We start from the raw sequence: 23,024 nt of genomic DNA, 5'->3' as shown, positions 1-23,024 counted from the left end.
AATATCTCACCACCCTCATAGTGAAGAACTTCCTCCTAATATCTAATCTAAACCTACCCTCTTTTGGTTTAAAACCATTCCTTCTTGTCCTGTCACTATACTCCCTGATAAAGAGTCATTCTCCTGTTTTCATGTAGATTCCCTTTAGGTGATGGAAGGCTGCAGTGAGGTCTTCTGAGTGACATCTCCTCAGTCTGTCTTCATAGGAGAGGTGCTCCAGCCCTCTGATGATCTTTGTGGCCTCCTCTGTACCAGCTCCAGCACCTCTGCATCTTTCTTGAGATGGTGGCCCCAGGCCTGGTTGCAGCTGGCTTTCTGGGCTGCACATTATCTTTGAAAATTATTTAAACATAAGAATGCACATAACAGTATACCAGTACAGATATGTTTACTCTGGAAATGATTTGCACTACTGATCAAAGAAAAAATGTGGTTGTATAATAATATACTTCTTTTTGTCCAAATCCCAGAGGTCCCTTCTTTGGTCAGCTTCAGTACTTCTGCTCATGGTGAGAACTAGTCAGTCAATATATTGCTCTCATTCTAAAACATTAGTTAATACTCATCTTCAGATACATTCTTTAGAGCTACTTTGTGATATTCTCAAAAGAAACCACTTACAGAAAACTGGATCAAGAACTATAAGCTCTTAGGAGACTTTCTTGTGGAAAAAAAAATCACCAAAAAACCAACAAACAGCACTTGAACTGTTTCATTTCATTAAAAAGAGCAATTTGGCCTTCATCCAAGTAGTGAAAAGACATTATTAAAAACAAAGTGTGAAAGGGTTGCAAAGGGAATAAAAATAGGTTTGTTTCTAGCAATTTAAATCCAGAGTAATTCTATTGCCTTAATTACATAAAATTTACCAAATGAATTTTCAGAATAGTTTGACTTGTTTGTACTTCAGTCAAGGATAGGTATTTTAGTGCTGCCACTTCTGTCTAGTGTAGTTAGCTTAGTACTTACATACTCATTCAGGAAAGTTTAAATGCTGCATATAGATTTTCTGAGAGGAATGGTGATTACTTGAAGAGTGGTACTAATGAACCAATTAGTAAGGAGAGTACCTGCATAAAAAATCTTGCTGCATATTCTCATAACGTCACATACACGCATATGAAGAAGAAACAGCTTAGCTCTTGGAATACCTTTTTTTCTGCCAATGTCATTGCTATTGAATGTTGCTGAAGTGTTCCATTTTGAAAAGGTGATAGAAAACAAACACACTGAGCAATGCCCTGCCATCGCTGTGACTGAGGCCCGCCTTGCAAGAGTCACCTCCAGAATTGCCACTGATTTTGGCAGCTGAAGTGCCAGGGAGGAGGGTGATGCTGTTAATGTGAGCGTCTGTTTACTGAAGTCAGGATGGTGTGAGCAGCAATACTTGGCCACAGGTTAGGGTAGCTCCCTTTGATACCCAGGACTGACTTTCAGATCAAGACCTCAGAACAGGAAACTCCATCTACTCCTACCGATCTCCTAAGTTCACTTATTAGTGATTACTGTGAAGGCTTTCTTTATTACAGTCCTTTTGATCCAAACTTTGTTAGAAATGTGAATTTCTGCATGGAACAGTCAGTGAAAGCATCATCGGGACATTTAGCAATGTGACTACAAAACTGCTCAGGAGGAGTGATAGCCTGACAGATTGAGTGTTTTGAGTGAAGAATAATGTAGAACATTTAGATTGATAAACAAGTGGTAGGAGGCTCATATCAGAAACATAAAGAAAGTACTTTGTTCTCTTTTCCATCACCCATATTTAATCTAGAGAGTGTTATTGCTCACTGTGTTCAATCTGTAAGTCAAATCCTGAGATGAAAAACAAAAACTTTTATGTTTTTCCTGACAACGGTAATGTTAAAGTGTGAAGAGTTTGGAATGATTCTGTAAAACATTCTGATATATGTGCATTCCTTTCTTTTTCTTCAATTTTTGTCAGCTTCTTCTGAACAAGAGTTATTAGGTAAAAAAAAAATGTATTATTATTGCATTTGCTGATGTTCCATCTAAACCAAAACTATCTTTTAGTCTGTGCTTCCACTAAGAGGAAATGAAACAAGAGAAAAGAGTTGAATGCATATATACAGGTGAACTGGGTTAAAACAGAAGTCATATTTATAGCCTTATACGAGAAATCATTTAGATTGCACTATCTAGTTGCATGTAATTTTTTAAAAAATTTAAATGGATTTGCCATTAACAAATAAAGCAAATTAAAAAAAAATATTGCAGATAGACATATTCATGTCACAGTGATATCAGTAACCGGTCCTGTACAAAGCATCTAATAGGAGACGCTGTGAATTCGTCACTCCTACTTCACATTGCTCTGACTTAATGTACAATTGTCCTTTCTGTACTTAAGGTTTGACTAAATGAAACAGGTTATAAAACATATCAGAATGTACTGCAAAAGTGTCAGAGGTCATATATAAGAGGCATTGAGCCACATTAAACAATTCATTATGAGAAAGGAAAAAAGATTATGTCAGGGAGAGAAAGGGGAGAAGGATGATACTGGGAAACATTTTAAACCTTACTGGAATTTTAAGCCAGTAGTCCTTGGAGCAATTGCTGCCTTTTTTCAGTTTGTGCAGTCAAATTGTTTGAGCGCGTTGTGCATAGCTCGGGGCTGTTTTTCCATGCAAGTACAAAGAAACCCTCATCTGCTATTTTTATCTACATTGACAGTCTGAAAATTCTCCTTTCATATCGCTCACTTGCAGTGAAGAATAGTGCTGAACACTAGGAGGTCTGCAGTGAAAATAACACTGAGAGTGCATAGTCTATGAATATATCAAGACTATAGAACGGCCTTGCAAGAAACAAAATTCAGAATGTATTATTACATACACAGTTCTGTATATGGTTTTGCAAATTGCAGTTCAGGTTTGGAGGTTAACAGCGTGCCTTTATGATAGCAGGAAAGAGTGTTAAAAGTATAGAACAGAAGGAATCTACCTGGATTACCAAATTAAGTAAGTTAGTGAAATCCAAGACAACTATTCGGTACCTACCTTTTTTAGAAAGTTGTGTGGAAGCTTCTGAGACATGTTCATGTCTCAAGTGCTAAATGGTTTGAGCTGCTGAGTTATGTAGCTTGGGCTCCATTTTGGCTGGGTTCTGGGATGCTTGTTACAATTGACTACATAATCTGCTAATAATTACATTGTAGAAGATGCTAAGTTTTATCTCAAGTGTTTCTAAGCAATCATAAGCACTAAGTAAATGTGTTCTACGTATATATATTTTTAATTGAGCTAAATGTGTGACTTAAGTGTACAATTTGGAAAAATGCAGGCATTAATGAGAGTAATTCGAATTTGTAACCCTTAAAAAGTCATATACATACAATATGCAATATGTATATTTACATGTACAATACATTTCTGAATATGAAGATTAAAAGGAATTCAGACGAAAAAAAGAGAACTCTAGCATCACAGTCTGACACTCTAAATGGGAATAGAGATAGTTTGAGATATCTTTACTGTCTTGCATCCAAAATGCTTCACTTCTATGGAGCAATTTGTGTTAATCAAATGAGCATGATCTTTAGCTTCTGTGAGTAAGGGTGCCATTTCTAATTATTACTTGTCAATTTCCAGACAAACAAGTCATCATCAAATGCTCACTGAGAAAATCAGCATCTCAAAGATCTCAATCTTCTTAAAATTCTTGTTTGGTTCAAGCAGAATTTTGTGACATGGCCTTGTGAAAGGTTACTATTTGTAATCAGTACTGTAGAGTACAGATTCATTTATAATGTTATATTATTGTAGCCACTTGTGCAGTGAACTTAGCAGTATCTCTGATTCAAGATCCTCTCCGAATAACCTGTTCCAGTGACCGTATGTCAACCTTCATGTTAAAAAAAGATCATGACAGTGTTCTAACATGTTAAAAAGGATCTTCTCATCAAGCAGCTTCCATGAAGAGCCTTGCCTCTATCTTCTCTGCTCTCTGCTATCAGATGCCTTTCTATGCTCTTGTTTCCTGCCCTGTACTGGTGCACGAGGTCCTTCCTTCCTCAGTGTGCAGCTTTCCATTTCTCATGCTGACAGCTGTGGCATAGGCTGTACCGCTGCTGCTTCTTTTTTTACGTGTTTGGTGAGATCTCCTCTTGCTTGGTAGCTTGGTTAACAGTGTTAATGATTTCTGTTTTCTTAAAGGTTTCTAATTTGTACAGGTGGTTCCTGCATTGTAAAATTGCAAATTAGGAAAAATTGGAATGTGAGGTGCCTGAGGAACTGTGTGATCATTTCACATAATGTGTTTGTCGTTCCTACTAGAGAAAAGCCCTGATTCCTATTAGTGTCTAATCATTTTTTCATTGTAAAAAAGAAAATCTAGAACAGATTTCTTCTGAGCCTTTTTTAAAATTATTCTTTGCATCATCAGACTTTTAGCCTTCTTGTTTTGATATTTTGTAGATATCTTAAATGTAGTACCTTAAATGGAATTCATTTTTTCCACCCTTGCATGTGTGTATGCTGTAATTCCTAAAAAGCAACTAAAGAATGAAGAAAGGGAAGGAACGGCAAGCCAAGATATTACCAATGAAACTTTAAAAGTACAGTTCTGAGATGGCAGTGGCTAAGAAATAGCTGGCTAAGCATCCCTTTGACATTTGTCCGTTCCATGGAGAGGTGACATCTTGAGGGAAGGGCACTGAACTCGGCTCCCAGCGAATAATGCTGTGTCCAAAGGCTCAACTTATTGCCAATCTGGTAAAAAGGAGGAGGCAGTTTAAAAAGGAGGAGGCAGTTTCTGAAATAACAGGTTTGATGTCTTTCATCTTTTTGCAAGTTTCCTTATGATCTTTCCAAAAACTTTGTTCATTCCTTTACTTATAAACAGTGCAAACTCTTTCTTGTCCAGTGCTCTCAAAGGTGGGCAAGACTGGCTTTAAACATTTATTTATATTCCTACATACTCCAGGAAAATTATCACTTGGAATTCCAAGTGTATTTCCTGCTTTCTTAATTTATTGTTCTTTTCTACTTCAGCTAACTGAAAACCAACTTTGTAATGAGTCTCAGTCTGGTCACTGCATTGTATGGCTTCATAGATCAATGTCTTCAGTGATTTATATCTTCCCATTGATTCTGGAAAGCTTGCCATTTCCAGGATGCCAGCTGTGTTTTCATCTGTTGTTTTCTATTGGCTGTAGGACCTGCAGTGTTTGATCAAAGGGTTCATCATCAGTTTACTATTTGTTTGATTTATAGAGCAAACTGAGTATGTAGAAATAATGGTGAGGGTAGGATGTCATTTTAGATTTGCACAGTACTCTTGGTTTCAGGAAAGCAACAACAGTTTAAACCAGTTTAAGAAGCTTCCGCAAGATGGGACTAGATAGGAAGTTTCTCATTAATTTCAGTGGGAACAGGTCTACAGTGAGCAGCATAATCCTGCTTTCGTTTCCCTTTACAAAGATTTGAATATTTCATATTCTTATTGTCTCTTTGTTGACACAGAGTATTAGAGATGTCAATGAAGCTTTACTGTAGAATTCTCATCAGCCTGTTCGTCTACTGGTATAGGCTTGAGTCTTGAATTCTGATTGCTCTGGGGAGATCAAGAGCTGGGCTCTGGTTTGTCTTTCACTGTTGTTATTTTTGCCTGCCCAACTTACTGCCAGAGCGCAGTTTCCATCTGGAACCTCTTCATAGAAATGAAACTGCATTGATCAGCAGGATAGCGTTTGCTCTGCCTTTGCTGTACTTCTGACCTGAAAGTATATTGCTCTTCGGCTTGCAAATCCAGCCTGACTTTAATTGTTCAATACGTGAGGCATACAACAGAAATGTTTTAGAAGTTTCAAACAATGGTCTTTCTTCCAGGTAACATAAGCAGTGTGGGAATCTAGGGGAAAAAAAAGAGCAAGCTGTTCTACCCCATTTTTGCTACCTTCAGCATGCTCACTGCAGAGCTTTCTGTAGGAGCTGATCAACATCATGTAGGGATCCATATTTCTTCTTGGAAGATTCTCTCTCTCTGCCCCTTCTCTGCCTCCTTGCAGGCAGCTGTCTTGGAGACTCGCAAGATTCTGTCACATCCAAAGCCTTTGTCATCTTCCTCTTTACTTAACTTGATTTTAAGCACAAATTATATTTAATCTACAGCTTTTCCAGAGAGAGTTCGTGATATAAACTGTGTGAGCTGTACTTACACACTCAAGCAGAGGTAACAGTATTAAATATTTGGAGATATTCTAGTGTACATCTTGAATATGCCACTACTGTGCAAAGTTCATCAGATTTTGTAATTAGAAGATGAATAGGTTACTTCCTTGGGTGATAGATGTCAGGGATTTACTCTGATTGAAGTTGCATTACTCCCCCTTCTGTGATGAAATATCACAGGCTATGCTTTCTTCTATCTCTTCTACGTATGTTAGCCACATCCAGTACATGTCACTCTCTCTCCTAAAAACAGCTGTTTATGTTCGAAATACAACACAGAGGTACCTATGTTAAATTAGGTTTTGAGTTCATTGAAATGTACTCATCAAAATAACTTGAAGGGAAAATGGTTTAATGGCTCTGTTATAGATGCTCTATCATTGTACTAGGGAGTAGCAAGCAAGAATAAAACATGATTATACTTATGGTTCCTTTGTGGTCAAGACAGCAGTAATGCTGGATACCTGATGGAATGGCTCTTTGAAGTAAACTTGTTGAGGCTCTGTGCCTCATGGTTTGTGTCAGAGTATTCAGTGATTGAGCCCATAACTTATAAAACTGATTCTTGATTAAAGTTTTAACGCAGTAGTAGTCCATTTCTAAGCTAGCTCAATTTTTAGAAAGACATGGTTAAACATGATTCGCAGTGTGGATTTGTAATTCATTTGTGTTTATGGATTTTAATTAAGACAATGTTTTGCTCTTAACTTAAAAGTTATCAGATATTTGCAGTTATTCAAGCTAGACTGGTTCTTCATAAAATACATGTTTTTATGCTTAGATTGAATTTTTGTTTTCTGCTTGTAGTCTTGATATTTTGCTTGCTCTTTCTCATTCTCTCAGCAAAGATCTTTGATGCATAATTAATGGTGTTAGAGGGATTCAGTGTTCAAACTTAAAATTTTTATAGAAATCTTGTAAAACTAAACAGCCGTAAAACAGCAGCAGCTGATAATACCCAATCTGACTGTCCTGTAAGAAATGAGGGCACTTCTATAAATTTTGCTGTCAGTTGTATATTCGTGTGGATCTTAAATCAGCATTTGGGTAGTAGTTTGGTTTTTAGCCCAATATTTAGCAACTCAAATACTAGCACAAGATGAAGAAAAAGGTTAAATATATTGAGGATGACGTTTGCTTTTCCTTAATAAACTGCTTTATATCTCAGTGTTTCCATTGAAAGATAATATGTTCAATTTTCATGGCAACTTTTAAAGAAAATTCAAGTTATTATATTAAATAAAAGATGAGTTCCAAATTGTACAAATCTAAAGCATGTGTAGCAGTTCATTTCTGCATACACTTCTGTTGAATTGGCCTGGCAGCATGTTTAATAACCCTTCATGACTCCATTTAGCTAGTACAGTAAGTAGTAACTTGCTCTGTCTTTTTTTAATTTGTTTACAAGGGAGACCTGAAGATACTTGTATAGTTAACTTCATTTCCTCCTGTGAGTAATGACATTCTAAAAAATTGTTTCAGGAAAAGCTGTCAGAAGACAGTAGGAAATGCAAAGAAGGCATGGAAAAAATTCACACAGCAGTAGATGAAGATTCAAGAAGTGAAAGCAACAGCACTGAAGAGGAAAAAGAAAAGACAAAATTGCTATTGGAGCGTTTGAAAGCTCTGGAGGTAAGAAATACAAAAGTTTCACACATAAAAGCCCACTCTGCCCCCTGCCACATTCATTTATTCTCACTGAATCTCCCCTGTAGTATAAATCTAATCTTTCACAGTTCACCTATACTCATGTTATGTTCTATAATCTTGAACACAACTTCAAGCCCATGTTGATGGGGTGCATCTATGGGGCAGGAGTGTTCTCGGTAGCAGGCTGGCTGGGCTTACTAGCAGAACTTTAAACAAGATTCAGCTGAGGAAGGGGTTGTATTTCTGAATGACAGAGAAGAACTAGGGAACACTGTCACTTTAGGAAGCAATGGGGAAATACCTATGAATTGTCTCAAAGAAATTAGGGAGGGCTTCTCTAAAATGATGATGTGTCCAGTAGTCCAGCTGAAGTGCCTCTACACCAGTGCAGAATGGGAAACAAGCAGGAGTTGGAAACCACAGTGCAGTTACAAAATGATGACCTGATTGCTGTCACGGAAATGTGGTGGAATGAATCACACAACTGGAATGCTGCAGTCAAGGGCTACAAGATTTTTAGAAGTGATAGGCAAGGAAGGAAAGGCGGAGGAGTTGCTCTCTATGTTAAGAAGCTCATATATTGCAAAGACCTGCCTCTCAGAAACAGCTATGTTCAGGTTGAGAGGTTGTGGGTTAAAAGCAGGGACTAGACCAATGAAGGACTTCTGGTGGTCAGGGTCTACTACAGGCTACCTGGTCAAAAGGAGTCTGTTGATAAGGTGCTCTTGCTTCAACTTCAAGAGGCATAGTGCTCACAGGCTCTCATTTCAACCACGCTGAGATCTGCTGGGAATGCAACAAGGTGAGCTGCCAGCAATTCAAGAGACTCCTGGAGTGTATTTAGGATAGTTTCCTGGTCCAAGTATTGGACAGACCACCCAGAGGAGAAGCATTACTAGACCTGGTGCTCACCAACGCAGAGGAGTAAGTCCTCAAATGATAGGAAGTTTTTCCAATAATGTCACAGCCTTTATCAGTTGTGGCAAATTGCCCAGATATGTAACATAACATTATAGCCAAACAGAATGTAGACCTGGAATGTGGGTGAACAGGTCCCCTCACTGGTGTCAGCATTATGCAGAAGCTTGTTAAAAACACATATTAATGAATTCCAATACATCAATAATTAATCTACATAAATAGTCTAAGCAGCTATCAAAGTAAAAAGATGAACTGCAAAGCTATCGTTAATTGTGGCCTAAGATAATTAAAACAAAATGTTGTTAATTGTCTGTTGCTTAATGGCATATATTCTTGCACTTGTTTTTTGTCTTGAAGAATATAAATTGTGATGTCAGAGACTGTGGTTTATTAATTGTTCATGGGTTTTTTTAGTTATATGCAATTAACAGTTTGAATCTTTTAGTATTTGCAGAGTAATTACTCTAAATATTTTATTAATCTATATAAAAAGGAAGGAAAAATTGCTGTTTGCTAGTTCCTGTGAAGCGGGTGTCAGCATCTTTAATCTTACTTTACATGATTAGATATTACTGCATGAGCCACAATTAATAAAATCAGCGAGGCTAGTAAAGTACTTAGTATTGGTCCTCCATCTGTGCACTGTAGAATCTGAAGACTGCCTGTAAACAACCTACTGAAAGTAAGTGAAAATATGGGACCTAATTCATTAACAGTTCTTATTATAATTTCATTAATATCAGCACTTTTGAAAAATCTTGTAATATCTCTTCATATTACTTTGTTTTTTATTCATTTGGTTTGGTTTTACTGTCTGTTTGACAAGTTTTGCTTATGCCAGGATGTAGTCTGTTAGAGCATCCATCCTTCCACCCTACCTATCTTACTGCTGTGATGTGCCTCTCTTGTAATCAAGGACTGTATATATATACAAGTGTATGTATACATGTGTATATAAAGGTAGATTACAGTGTTCATCTGGGGAAAAGTGTGAGCAAGTGGTGTCAAGTTTTTATTCTACAAATGCCTTGAGTTGGCAGTTTTGGGTTTTTTTTTTCTGATTAATACCTTCTCTTGACTGGTCATATTCAAACAAACAAACAAAAAAAAAACATTGAAAAAGTCCAAGCTAATTTTCCTGTGAAAGAAGAGAAAAAAAGAAAAGCTTTCCACCAGCACAGACCTAAATGGATAATGTAGTCATTACGTGTACAACGTAACAGATTAAGATTCTTTTCTTTTGAATACCTATACGGGCAAAAACAGCTCCTGTTCCATGCACAGAATGTTTTTTTTTCTGTCCTTGCTGATTACTTTTTTGGTAGATATGAGGTGAGTGGTGGTTTTCTTCAGGAATTTCTGTCAAGGTAAGGAAGACTGTAGTCATCTTGGTCTGTTGGATATTGACTGGCAAATTATCAGCTTTAAGTGGGAAACAGGGCTCAGGCTTCGTTTTCCAAAAGAACTTTCTTCAAATGAATTCCTTATCGGTGGAGTTGTATTTAGAATTTATTTTCTTATTCTTGGGTGCTGTCAAATGTATTGTCAAATAAATGTCTGTAGTACTTTTTAGCTTTTAACTTCTGTTTAACCTAGAAATTTTCTCACTGAACAATAAAAATCAGTAAAATGTAGAGTCTTGGTAGTCTGCCCAAGAGAAAGCTATCATATATTTTGATAAGAAGTGTATATGTATATTATACCTGTAATCTTTTTACATTCTTTATCGTTTACAGCAAATTCTATTTCCACTCTACCGACTGATAAATACCATACGTTTCTAATCAAATGAAACAAGTGACAAATAACAAATGGTTCATGCGGTCTCGTATTCCATTTTATGTAGTTGAAATTAATTGTGATTTCCTGGATATCAAAACTCCTTTGTGCCTTCAGCATTTTTAGTTGGCTGCTCATGAAATGCCATCTAATTTACTTCAGCAGGTTTGATCAAATGCTGTAAAACTCATACAAAGCAGAAAAAAAATCCCTGATAACTTCTCTGTGTATTTGGAGTGCCTCAAAAACTGAAATATTAACGAGGTACAGCAAATAATATGGACTCCTTTGTAGAACAATATCTTTTTCTTCTTTCATCACTCACCAGGATTTTTTATTAAATGGTAGCCAGCTATGTACAAAAAATGCAATTCATTATGGACATGCATCAACCTTTGCATAATGATTTCAAGTCTATATAGGTATATATTACATTAAAACAATATTGATGCATTTCCAAAATCATATGCTTATGACTTTGGAGTTTTTCACGAAGCCTTATTTGACCTCCTGGGCATGTTAGCTATTATAGACTCTCACAGCAAGATTTTATACTATTACTGTGACAATCTTTTTCTTCATTTCCAGCAAGAAGAGATCACACGGTTACAGTGCAGACAGGAAAACTTTGGGAATATTGTACATTTGAGAAACAGTATCTGTCCCCGTGGTCAAGGGCTTCATTATTCAATATGGATATGGGCTCTCTGCCTCAATTTAGCTTTAACTGACAGAAATACAAGCTGCCCAAGCACCTGCATAATTGCAAGTGACTTAAACTGATATACTGAGTTAGTGTCAGTCTTAATCTAAACATGCCTGTTAAAGGCATAGTTACTTTGATTTTAAAAATGTAATCAGTGATAAATAGTGTGTCAGCTTTGAAGGCTTATTAAAGTCTGTCATTGCACAGACATTTATGCGGTGAGGATAATTCAGCATGAATTAACTATGTGTAGCTGTATGAAATGCTCAAGTTCTTCCAGACTTCATTCTTTGCCACTGCAGTACTGCAGCTTTCTTAGAAAGTGCTTGTTTGTGAAGAAAGCAGGATGATTCAGCTTTGAACTAAATGACCAAAAAGAACTTAGTGATAGCTGTTTCAGAAAATGCTCCCCTTCAGCTGCAATTTTTTTGTTGTTCTTGGTAGTATGTCCTTTTACACAGTGCATGTCTCCTCCGTTTTTCAAAAAGAAAAGGGATTGTGAGTCGAGAGGGGATGAAGACTTGAGAAGACTGTAATCATTCCTTGTTTCAGCTGCACATTTCCTGCGTCCTGTACAGACTGTTTCATTTCTGCCTTGGTACCACATCTGTAGATGAGGAGCTGGAATGGAGCATGCAGTCAAATACCTCGTAAAGCTGCTTGTTTCTCCTGGCTTCTTCTGTCTGGGCATACTCTTTTACTCAAGGACATGGAACTGGAAACAGCTCAGGCCTTAATACTCTGGCTTAGTCTGGTGAGCCAGTGTATTTTACTCATGAAGCAAAGAGTGAATCAGATTATAGAGGAGGCAGAAATAAAGTTTCGTGTCTAGATGTTTTTATCTTGCTCGTAAATGTGAAAGCCCTTCTTTGCAGAGATCACCAGAAGTATGTGATTGTTGTAACCGAAGTGCAGGTGTGCTGCCTCCTGTGAGGCTTGTAGGGTTGTGTGGCAGGAGAGGGTATGAATGATGCATCATACAGTGCACCATGCCATACGTCCGTTTGGTATGGGATGAGTAGTGCCTGCATTTAGATTACGATATCATATTCTTGTTAGCACATATTCTGTTTCATGGCTGAATGTGCATGCCTCTTGTGATCCCAGACATAGTCCTATTCCACTTCTCTCTGTTACTTGGGCAGTGTACCATTACCTTGCTATGGGGAATTCATGAATTTTGATTACGTGGGGATGGTTTCATAGAATCACAGAATGGCTTGGGTTGGAAGGGACCTAGAAAGTTGTCTAATTCCAACCTCTCTGCTGTGGGCAGGTTTCCACTCTTCAAAAGAGATTATTTGCTCGCTATAGCCTTTGAAGGGGTGCAACTAATGCCTTTCTAAACACACAGTATATACATGACAATTAAAACAAGCACTGCCAACAAGGATGTGGTTGCCTTGGTTTACTGAATGTCCTACTTCCCTCCAGATCTTCTGTTGTACGCACAACTTCCATTGGTCCAGAAAACTAATTGTTGAAGTCTGCTTACAACCTTGCATCTTTGCATCAAATTGCAAGCCAGTGGAATGGCATTAAATTGCAACACTGAAATTATCAAATGAAAAGCCCAATCTATGTGTGAAAATCTGATTGCTTGTGAGTGAGACTCAATGATAAGTTTCAGCAGACTAAGCTGCAGTAAAACCAGTATCTGCTAGAAGAGAACTCTGATTTTAATTATAGAAGTTTGCCCTCTTGCCCTTTTGCAGTTCATCACAGAAAGATGTGTTTTGTTTTAATAAATTGAACTTCTGGGAGAAAACTCACTCAGGATAATAAGCTAAATGTTCAAAAATATTAAATGGGTAATTTCCTTTGTATCATCACCATTAAACAAATGAGAAAGTATGTCAAGTATTTCCCACATTATGCTTTTACTGCCCTGTAGAGGAAGAGAGACGTGCTTTTAACAAACTAGGAGATAAAAAGGAGGTAGAAGGTGACTTATTTCCTTTTGTGGGTTGAGAAGAGAGCTTTATTCTTTACGGGTGTAATTTTGTTTTCCTATAGCTTTGTTTTCCTTTTTTCGCTCCTCGTTTTCCACGTACTACAATGTGAATTGGTAAGAAAATTAATAATTTTATCATTTTTCATGAAAAAACCATGCATTACCTAGGGCCAAAGAAACTGTGTTTCTGAAAATAATTGGAAAATCTTCTTGTGTATGCTGTTGCTTCACTTTTAGCTCATAGGGTATTTGAATCACTCTACTCAGCTGCATTTAAAAAATGAAGTAACTTCTAAATATTTTGTAGCAATGTTTTAAATAATCTGTAGCAATCATTTTTGTTCAGGCCAGTGCATTCAATCTGATTGAACCAGAGGCATCTTCCTAGCCCAGTGCCTTGACCATTCATGTAACTTGGTTCAATGTGACGATCGGTCACCAAAGGCCAACCTACTTAATCCTAATTATTGGATTATTTTACTTTTAAATGTTCCTTCCTCTAGGAGACTTTTATAATTTGTTTTCTGATCTGTGCCTAAGAACTTTTTTTAATAGCTAGGGATCAGTAGATGAAGCAGGAAAAGTCTTATTTCCAAAGACACACAAAGGCTTATAATGATTCAGCACTGACTCGCATCACCGCTTTCAAATACAGCCCAGTTCATTCTAGCTGTTTGCTGGTAACAGTACTGTGAAAATGTTCTGGCATCCCAAGAAATGAGTAAATTTTCAAATGAAACTTAAATAAGTATTATCATGCAGAATGCATTCTATCATCTGTGATGCTTGAACTCTTCTGTTGTGAGTCTTCAGTGGCTCAGTTGTTCCTAACCTTTGAGAAGCAAATCTCATGGCTGCTACCTGCCTCTCCTTGCCTTTGTGTTCTAGGATGCTTTCCTCTTTGCCATCTGTCTTTACCCTTTCCTCCTGCGATCTCTTTGCCAGGTGCTTGTACTCTGTTTTTGCCAAACCAGCCCTTCCTGCCCTTCACACCTTCTATTGCAGCTTCTCCATCCATCCTACATACTGCAGATGAGTGCATGAAGCGTCATAGATGACACACAGCCTGAATTGATTTCAGCGTCAATGCACCAATGATATCTTCATATAGAAGGTGAATACAAACAAAAACCTTCTGGGTAGACTAATTGAATTAAGTTAGTATGTGACGAGTATTTAAGAAAAGAGAGTGTACTTATTGCAGGCATTTAAAATATTAAGGAACTAAAAGAACTTTCATATTTTCTTTCTCCCTTTGAACTTTTTTTAATGTAAGTCATAAAAAGTTCATGGCATGCAAAAATCAAGATCTAATACGGATATGAGTTTTCATGGAGGGGTTGAAAATAGCTCTGCCCATTGGAAGAGCTGTTCAGATTTTCTCTCTTAATTATTGCTGTAACTATTTGCTAATCTCATTACAGAGAGACTCCTGGCCCACTGTTCCACAAAACAGTTCCATCTCTTGAAATTAGTGCCTTAATATTAATCTGTACATTAATTCATTGCCTCCATGACTGGTGGGAAAGGCATGGGGAGGGTGTGCCTATCTGATTTTTCTGGCTACTCGGTTTTCAATGAAAGCTTGAAGTACTTAGTTTCTAAAATCAAACCTGGTGCCTCTTGGGAATTTTAGTCCAAATGACAGATGGTATTGGTATTGTTTTATTTTCTAAGTCTAGAAGAAAAAAAGAATGTTCAATTGTATCTCCCATGAAGCATCACCATAGCAGTTCAGAAATTAAATATTTTGGATTTGGTCATAATTTTCCGAGCTTCTGAGTGTTTGATGCCTGGTGAAAAGTTGAGGACTTTCAGATTGACTCTGCTTTCTGTTATGAGATTCCCGGGTAGTAGTATTCTTCCAAAATTTGCTAATTCAGTGATCAGCACAATATGTTTAGACTAATATTCTTGTTGTATAAACTAAAATGGGAAGTTAATAGAGTTCAGTATATAAAACTGCATTGATTTGTCATGTTGTACTCTGATTGTAGTAAAAGGAATTTTTGTGCATATCAGAACTTTTCTCCTTCAGCCTTCTTGTGCAGTGAACTTAGGTTTGAACAAAAGTTATTGGCTTTCTAAACTTGAGCCAGATAATCCGCATTAGAAAGATAGAGTGAGAAACTTACATTCTTCCTAATTTGTATCTTCTCAAAGTAGATAGGCTTAAGATTTGGGGCAGTGAATCCAACATCTTCCAGGTGGAAAAAGAACATCTCTTACGTGCAATTTTTAATTCACATTGATGTTTCACTCAGGATACTGCTTAGAAAATTGCTTATACAGTTTACCTGTGGTGTTCATTTTTGCTCAAGTTATGGTGCATGCACACTTGAAAGTTACAGGCAAGCTGTAGGATCCTCTAGAGAATATATTCAGCTCTAGAATTTTTACAAAACATTAAGAAGAACTGAGTTTAAAACATTTAAATGTTTTTGCTGTGATTCCTTGTATTTATTGTAAGAGCAGATTATAAATTGAGATTTTTCTATGATATTCTGAATTGCTGGAATAGCTTTTTTCTTAGAGTTCTTTCTCTTTCTGTGTGGTACGTACTTGGCTGATGTAACAAACACTCTTTGAATAGTTCACAATAATGAATATGTCTGCAGGAATAATGATTTGGTGCCAGAAGATCTAAGAAATAGGTGTTGGCAGTGGAGAAAGGGTAAGTCATGGAAGTCAAGGAAAATCATCTTAGTTTTATTAAACTTGTCAAATTTTCTCTATTGAAATAAATGTTAACCATGTTCTGCAAAGAGTCCCTGCTAGGTTGCAATGAAGGAATCTGATACGTCAGTCTGACTTTTATAACTTAAATAATGGTGGTTTTTGAGTGCCCTTCTCTCCATGTATAGTGCCTCCTTGCACGTAATCAGGAGATAATGTAACTTACCTTTTATAGCTTTCAGGCGTGTGGTACAATTGAGAATTCAGTCTCCTTGCTGAGTGAAATGAGATTTTCCAACAGTATGTTATAGATCTAGGTGACTGTGTTTGTTCCAACACATCTATCATTTCAGAGTGGGACTCAGGAGTTTTTTTAAATAGTCTCTATCAGGTATGCACTCTGGGCTGGCTTCTAAAAAAGCCCCTTTTGTGAAGCCTTCTCATCCTTCACAGTGGCACTTATTTCAGAGGAAAAATTCTCTGTAACAGATTAGAATCACATCTTATATTTTTAATTTGCATACTAATGCATGCAATTTGGCTGGCAGTAAAGAAAGTCGTATACTTCATAAGCTAAATAAATAGCTGCAGTTTGTGTCAAAGTAGCACTACAAAGAGTAGCCCTGTATTCTGTGGACCTTCTTTACTGGCTGCATAGGAAATCCCAATTAATTTACCTCAGCTGTTTGAACTGAATCCCTTACAACCCTTACATAACAAAAATAATTTCTCTTTACTTTTCTGTTCACTGGCCTTGGAAAATGATGAAACAATAATGAGATTCACATGGTGATGAACTTTTTCGTAGTTTGGTAGTGATTTCCATCTTGCAGGAGTAGAAAATTAGAGATTACAGCTGAGATTCTGGGCAGCTGTAGTTGCACCCAAATTACTGGAATTATCCAAGCTATGCTGACCTGAATCATGTCAGTGCCCGTCACGGTGTGGGTTTGGCTTCACTGTTGGCTGTATGTCTAACTACACATGTGAAAACTTAACAGTTAATGTACTTGTGAAATTCAGTATTCACTGGCTTTATTATGCAGCCACTTTAATATTCTACAACATAAAATACTCAGTTAGTTTTAAATCTGCTTAATCTGTCATGTTGACAAGCACAGATTTTAAGATTAGTTATAAATATATAAAGAGAATAGATAAATCAAATATGGAATAGTCTTTGGTCCATTACGCAGGGCTGTGATTTTTGGTACTGGTTCTGCAGATGCCTGATAACCATGAACCAAATACATAATTTCAATGTCCCGGTGAAAAAGCTGTATGTAAGTATAATGTAACCTTACATTCACTGATAGATTATACCTGCATGCATATATCCATGTATACGTCCTTTGATATACATTTGACTGATTCAAATATACAGTTCTATTAAATGCTGAGTAGAAGGGTTTTTTTTTTTGTCAAAACAATCTATTTTCACCCCCACCCCCCAGGTGTTTTTGAATTAATGGCTTTCACATGCTGCCCATTGCTGCCAGCTGTGAGTTCCCTCTCCCATAGGGTGCCAGGAGAGCCTCTGTGCTGTCTCTACTCAGGCTGAGCACCTGTCCCCTGCTTCCCAGCAGACAGCTCACACTGGGTCCGAGGCAGGGGTAGCCTCTGCTCTGCCTTTTAGCGATGAGCAGCTGTCACCTCTCTGCTGAGACCCAGAACTGCCACCTCATCCTTTTGAACTGTGTGCCCATGGTGCCTGTGCAGGTGGAGGAATTAAATTGCCTGCCAGGGTTCCCCAGTTGCAGCTGGGATATGCAGGTGCATCATGCCATCTAGAGGGCAGAGCTTCTTCCCTTTCTACACGAATACCCAGGCTTAACTGTGCCTTCCAACGCATGCATTCTGGTTAGTATATATGCATACAAGGCCAGGGCTTAGATATTACTTAGAAGAGAGGAGCGTTCAATTAGTAATCACAATTGTTCCCCTTCATAAGTTTTCAGGTTTCCTTACTGTCTTCCAACAAAGTTGTGTTCTTCAAGAAAAACCTTTCTGATTTTAATGGCTTGGGTCTTAGTATCGAAGTAGTTTAGTATTACTTAGTATTGAAAAATGTTTTAAAAAGAGGAAGCAGGTAAAACCAATTAAATTTTCAATCAATTGTAAGGGGAAAAAAGAAGGGCATTAACAAATCTGACACTAAAATGCCAAGAAACAGTTATTTTGCTAGACAGAGACCTCCGTAAAGTTATTGTAATGGCAATTTTGGATCAGATGAAGAAATGGATCTGAGGTTTGTGTTGTTATACGAGACTATTGGGTGTTCCACGAGAAGCTAAAATCTTCCTCTCCTGCGCTGCATTTCTTCTTGGTTAGCATTCCTCTTACTCATTTGTAGTTGAGACAGGTTTTTCAGTGAAGAGGTCAAGCGACCAAGCAGATAAGGCTTCTCCTTCCCTGCCTCCTAGTAGCTCCTTCTTTTTCTTCTTCTAAGTCTGATGGAGTTTGCAGCTTTGGACCTTAGGAAAAGTCTACTGCTTGCTTCTTGACAATTTCCAGCAATCCCATATTGCATTTGATTTCATTATACCTTAACCTCAATTACCAATAATGACAGTTACAATATTCTTTTTCTTAAATAATCGATGAATGTTCTTTCTGTAACCTTAAATCTGATCCATATCATCACCAAGACATTTCTGTTAGACATTGTAATGTCTCCCCAGTGCCATGCAAAGGTAATTGATCACTGAATACATACATTAATTTGATTAAATTTAAGTAAGATGATTGAAACAGAGAAAGAAGCCGTGTTACAAGCTTTGTAGAAAATAGTCTTTTTATATAGTGCCCTGCCAGGCAAGATAGTACAGGTAGCAGAAGCATCATTTTCATTGGGACTAATTAACTTTTCTTGAAATCCAAGGTATTAGCCCTGGCAGAACAATACATTAGTAGCCTCTGAGCCAGCCTTAGTAGAGCTTTGCAGGGCTGCTTGGTGTAGTATTGACTTAACCTCACCACGAAGGAAACAGCTTGTGTCTTCTTGGTCCCTCTTTGTGGGGCAGGATTTATTATTATTATTATTGTTATTTTTATTCCAGTGCTGGCATTCTTTGTACTACTTTTATCAAATATTTTGTCCTTCACAGTGTCCCTAGGGTAACTATTCAAAATTTTACCGAATTACATGGGTAAAACCAGGCATTCTTAGTTCATTGTAACAAAGGACATGCTAATATTAGGAGAAAACTCTATTTTTCACAGAGAAATTGAATAGAAATAAGAGATGAGAACTTCTGATGTTTTTATGCAACTGATTTGCCCTGCTAGTGACCTCTGCCAGGCAGGGATATTTCCCAATTGCAGACTGTACTGACAGAGCAGTAATATGATCGATCCTGGGTATATATTACATTGCATAGTATTTCACACATTGATTTATTTTTGTTCTTTTCTCCACGTTTTCCCTTTAGGCCAATGGATTAATCACTGATACTGGTTTCGAACAGCAGCTTGAAATAAGATAACAGCAACATTTCCTCATGCTTGATACTAGTGTTAGTATATTTGGCTGTCTTGTGTCAAATTTGGACCTGTGCAGGTGGGTGCTGTTCCAGTGGCAGCACTGGAGCTGTGCTTACTCATGTGTGATGTGAATTTGGCTCGTTAGGTAGAGCAGAGCCAGGCTGTTGGGCTGCTGCACTCTTTATGCCTGAGGTTCTTAGTGCAGCACCTCCAAATCTCACAGAATTTGCCTTAACACACATTCTATTCTTAATTTTTAAAAGCAAGTGGCTTAATACAGCACATTAATGAATGTCCTTTCTGTAATGCACATAGCATTTAAGAAACAGTTGAGTGTTTCCTCTCTTAGAATCCATACAAAAGCGTTACTATTATTGAAAGCTTGTGTTTTTTAACAACTTCTGCGATTTGTTATGTGCTCCGTTAATGTGTCGTCTAAGGCTTCTCTTGGACCTCTTAGGGGCGTAGTTTGCCAGTAAATAAAAGTACAATGGATGAAATCAGAGATAAATTTTCTGTGCTGAGAAGCAAGATTGTGGTCACAGCCATTTTGGTGGGGTGGTCAGAAAGGTTGCCTAAGGAGGACGCTTGCTGCTCAGCCAAGCCAAGCAGACAGTGTGAGTGCATCTGGCATCAGCTGTCCCAATGGGAAAACCTCCCTGTGATAAAAGGGGGCTGCCACACCAGGCAGCTTCTAAAGGGGTTCTCATTCTCTAAAGTGAACATGGACTGCAGGGCAGCAAAAGCAAGTGGAGCTCCAAGCTGTTGAAACTTTTTAAAGAAATAGAATTTGGAGTCTTTGTTGTTTTTCTGTTGAGCAAAATGCAATTACTTTGCAAATTCACTGTTCTGCTCTCAAAGATTAAAAATAAAATGAGCAGAACATTTAGCAAATGTCCATGCAGAATTCAGCCCACTGCATACGACTGTGTGCAATGAGGGCATTGCTTGGTACTTCCTCTGTCTTTTAAGAAAAAGAAAAACATTCAAAGCTTTCAGAAGATAGAAGCTGATGTTTGCAAATTGAGTTTCATTTCAGTTAGCGAGAAATGAACGGTAATGTTGTGATTCAGTTATTAGAAGTTAGCTATCGGCTACCAAGCAATTCCTGCACACTATAAGGTGTTAGGTGCTGTTTGTAACACACTGAACCAATACCTTGTTCTGCTTCGCTTTGCTTCTCACCTCCTTACCTGGAAGGAAGAGACATAACCGAAGCCATCAAAAGAAGTTCATTTTTGAATACCTGGGGCTGTTGACTTGTGGGTGACTTCGGATGAAGAAACTGGAATTGCAGGAAACATTGCCTTCAGAAATAACTCAGTGCTCCAGTGTGGTTAAAAACAGAGAAACTGGTTATAAATTTACTTTATGACTTGTGAAATGGATGACATTAATAGCATATTGTGATGGAAACCTTTTAACTTTAAAGGAATATAATAAAATTCATTGTAAAAGGAGGAAAATAACATTTTATATTTTATTATGTCTAAAAAATATTTTCTGATTATATCAATGATAAAATCATGTAATTCTTTAAATCTGTTGCAAAAGGAATACCACTTGGCTATTTTTTGCCATTTTATTAGGAATCATATTTACATATTTACTCATACAAGAAAAATCAGGTTTTCCTACTTAAAGAATCATTGGATATGAGGGATCTGATATGAGTTTCCCATCACAGAGACAATGGATGTGACATTTCAGCATATGGGATCAGAGTTTTCCAGGCTGTCAGATTGAATTACTTTATTTCGTAGGACTATTCTTGCTTTAACTAAATGAAAAGGCTTTGAATAATTAGGGGAAAAAATATTTCTTGATTAAAAATTCAGCATGTTCTTTCTCTGAGACAAGGCAAAACATCTGTTGCTTCAGCTTTCAGTGAACACCGAATTAACTGCTTACAGGAGACAATGAATGATATTATGTATTATACATTAAAAGATACACAGGAAAAAAAGGCAGGAATCCATGATAGTTTTGAATCCTCTCTTTCTGTTATCACCCCCAAGCACGCTCAGTTCCTTAATTTCCTTGGGAGTGGGGAATGTTGGTGTTCCGTGAAGACAGTGCCAACTTCAGATCTACGTTTGCATTTTACCATCATTTATTAACATCCCTTCCATTCAGGTGCATGAAGAGCCCTGGAAGTAGCAATTACAGCATGAGAGCCATTGCGTGTGGTATTAACCCATGAAGTTTCATTCCATGTTTGTTCTGGTGATATTAAAAAAAAAAAAAGTGTAAACTTTAAAAGAGAAAAGCTGGTATTGATAAATAGAAATAAACAGAAAAATAAGTAGAAATCTAAAAAACATTCCTACATAAAGATATGTAAAATCATTGGCTTTCTTCTACTTAATTACATTTGCCATTGTTTTAATTTTTTAAAGAAAAAATACATTAATTAGATTCTAAAATTACTTTATATTTCTGAATAGCATACTGTAGTGTGCCCTGCCAAAATTTGAAAAGTTATGCTATAATTGCTAAGAAGAAAAGCTAAATTTGTGAGTTTCACCTTTTTGAAGAAAACAAGCTTAAGGCCTTTGTGGCTTATTCCTATAAGCAGATATTGAGGTGAGTCTTCTAAAGTCAAACCATCTCTTGGGCTTCTTTTCCGTGCTTGCTTCCCAAGGCCATGAATTGATAGTACTATTGCCTGCATTTATTATGAAAATCCCAGCTAAACAAGCGGGGAAAAAATAAGAAATGCATTCTGTTAGAAAAAGTTGTCCAAAGAGTAATTTTCATACATAAATCTGAAATGCTGAATTCTTTTCATGCTCTGTGTTAGATTAACCTTGGAGTTGATTGTGCTTCTCGGGAAGGTGTAGATAATGGAATCGCAGAAAATAGAAAACTGTGACTGTGTCAGTAACCTCACGGTCAAAACTGCAAAGGTTTGAAGGATACGTTGTTTAAAGTGTTATATAATTCTAAAGTTGCCTTTCTCATTGCTTGCAAAACTGTCCAAAAAGTATATGAGTTTTGCTAAACATCTGATTTTTATTTTATTTAAAAAGAAGTTGTATTTTGTCTTTAAAGTGACCTTTTTTAAAAAAATGATTGCCATACATATCATTTTTGAAGGACCTAAAGCCCTGCAAATATTTGTGTATATGTGTGTACATATATCAGTTTAACTTTTAAATCTCATCTAAATCTTCTGCAAAAAGTTTATTTGCAAATGAAAGCAAATATTTCTTTGAAAATGGTTTCACAGACCTTTTTTTTTCATCAAGCTTCAGTGTTGGATCCATAGGCAGTCAACGGTTTTCAACTACCCTTTATTAATATCAAAGAGTAGAGTTTTCCCTAAACAGTTTGGTCTTTTGCCAGGAAAAAAAAAAAAAAGGAAACAAATGCAACTGAAGAAATATGATAGGATTATTTAATTTAAGGGTTCTAAATAGAAAGATATTGATGTGGTTAAGTATCAAGTTAATAGTAAGCACCAAATGTCCTTCAAGATGAATGAAGTCCACACTACTTGCCTTTATCTACCTACATCAGCTGTAAGAATCTGAGTTTCACTTACAAGTTCAGAACCACATACTTTTTTCATAGACCAGGGATTTTATTTTTAGTTCTTTGATGGAGGCAGTAACTGCCTGTTAATATTACATGGGGAAGCACTGTAAATCTGTTAGAG

The 23,024-nt window shown here is 37.0% G+C and overlaps 1 protein-coding gene across 6 annotated transcripts in view; it reads left to right on the top strand.

Annotated features, from left to right (window-relative positions):
- The window catches only part of NCKAP5 (NCK associated protein 5), a 454,740-nt gene that overhangs the window by 333,470 nt on the left and 98,246 nt on the right, over nucleotides 1-23,024 (top strand). For all 6 annotated transcript variants that reach the window (XM_021397921.1, XM_021397919.1, XM_021397920.1 and 3 more), the window contains one exon: nucleotides 7,677-7,826. In XM_021397921.1, coding sequence (XP_021253596.1) covers nucleotides 7,677-7,826 — 150 coding nt within the window. The remainder of the gene's footprint in view (nucleotides 1-7,676; nucleotides 7,827-23,024) is intronic.

The sequence above is a fragment of the Numida meleagris genome, chromosome 5 (genome assembly GCF_002078875.1).
Source record: "Numida meleagris isolate 19003 breed g44 Domestic line chromosome 5, NumMel1.0, whole genome shotgun sequence".
Taxonomy (NCBI): domain Eukaryota; kingdom Metazoa; phylum Chordata; class Aves; order Galliformes; family Numididae; genus Numida; species Numida meleagris.
The sequence above is the reverse complement of the archived record's forward strand: the minus strand, read 5'-3'. Positions and strand labels throughout refer to the sequence as shown.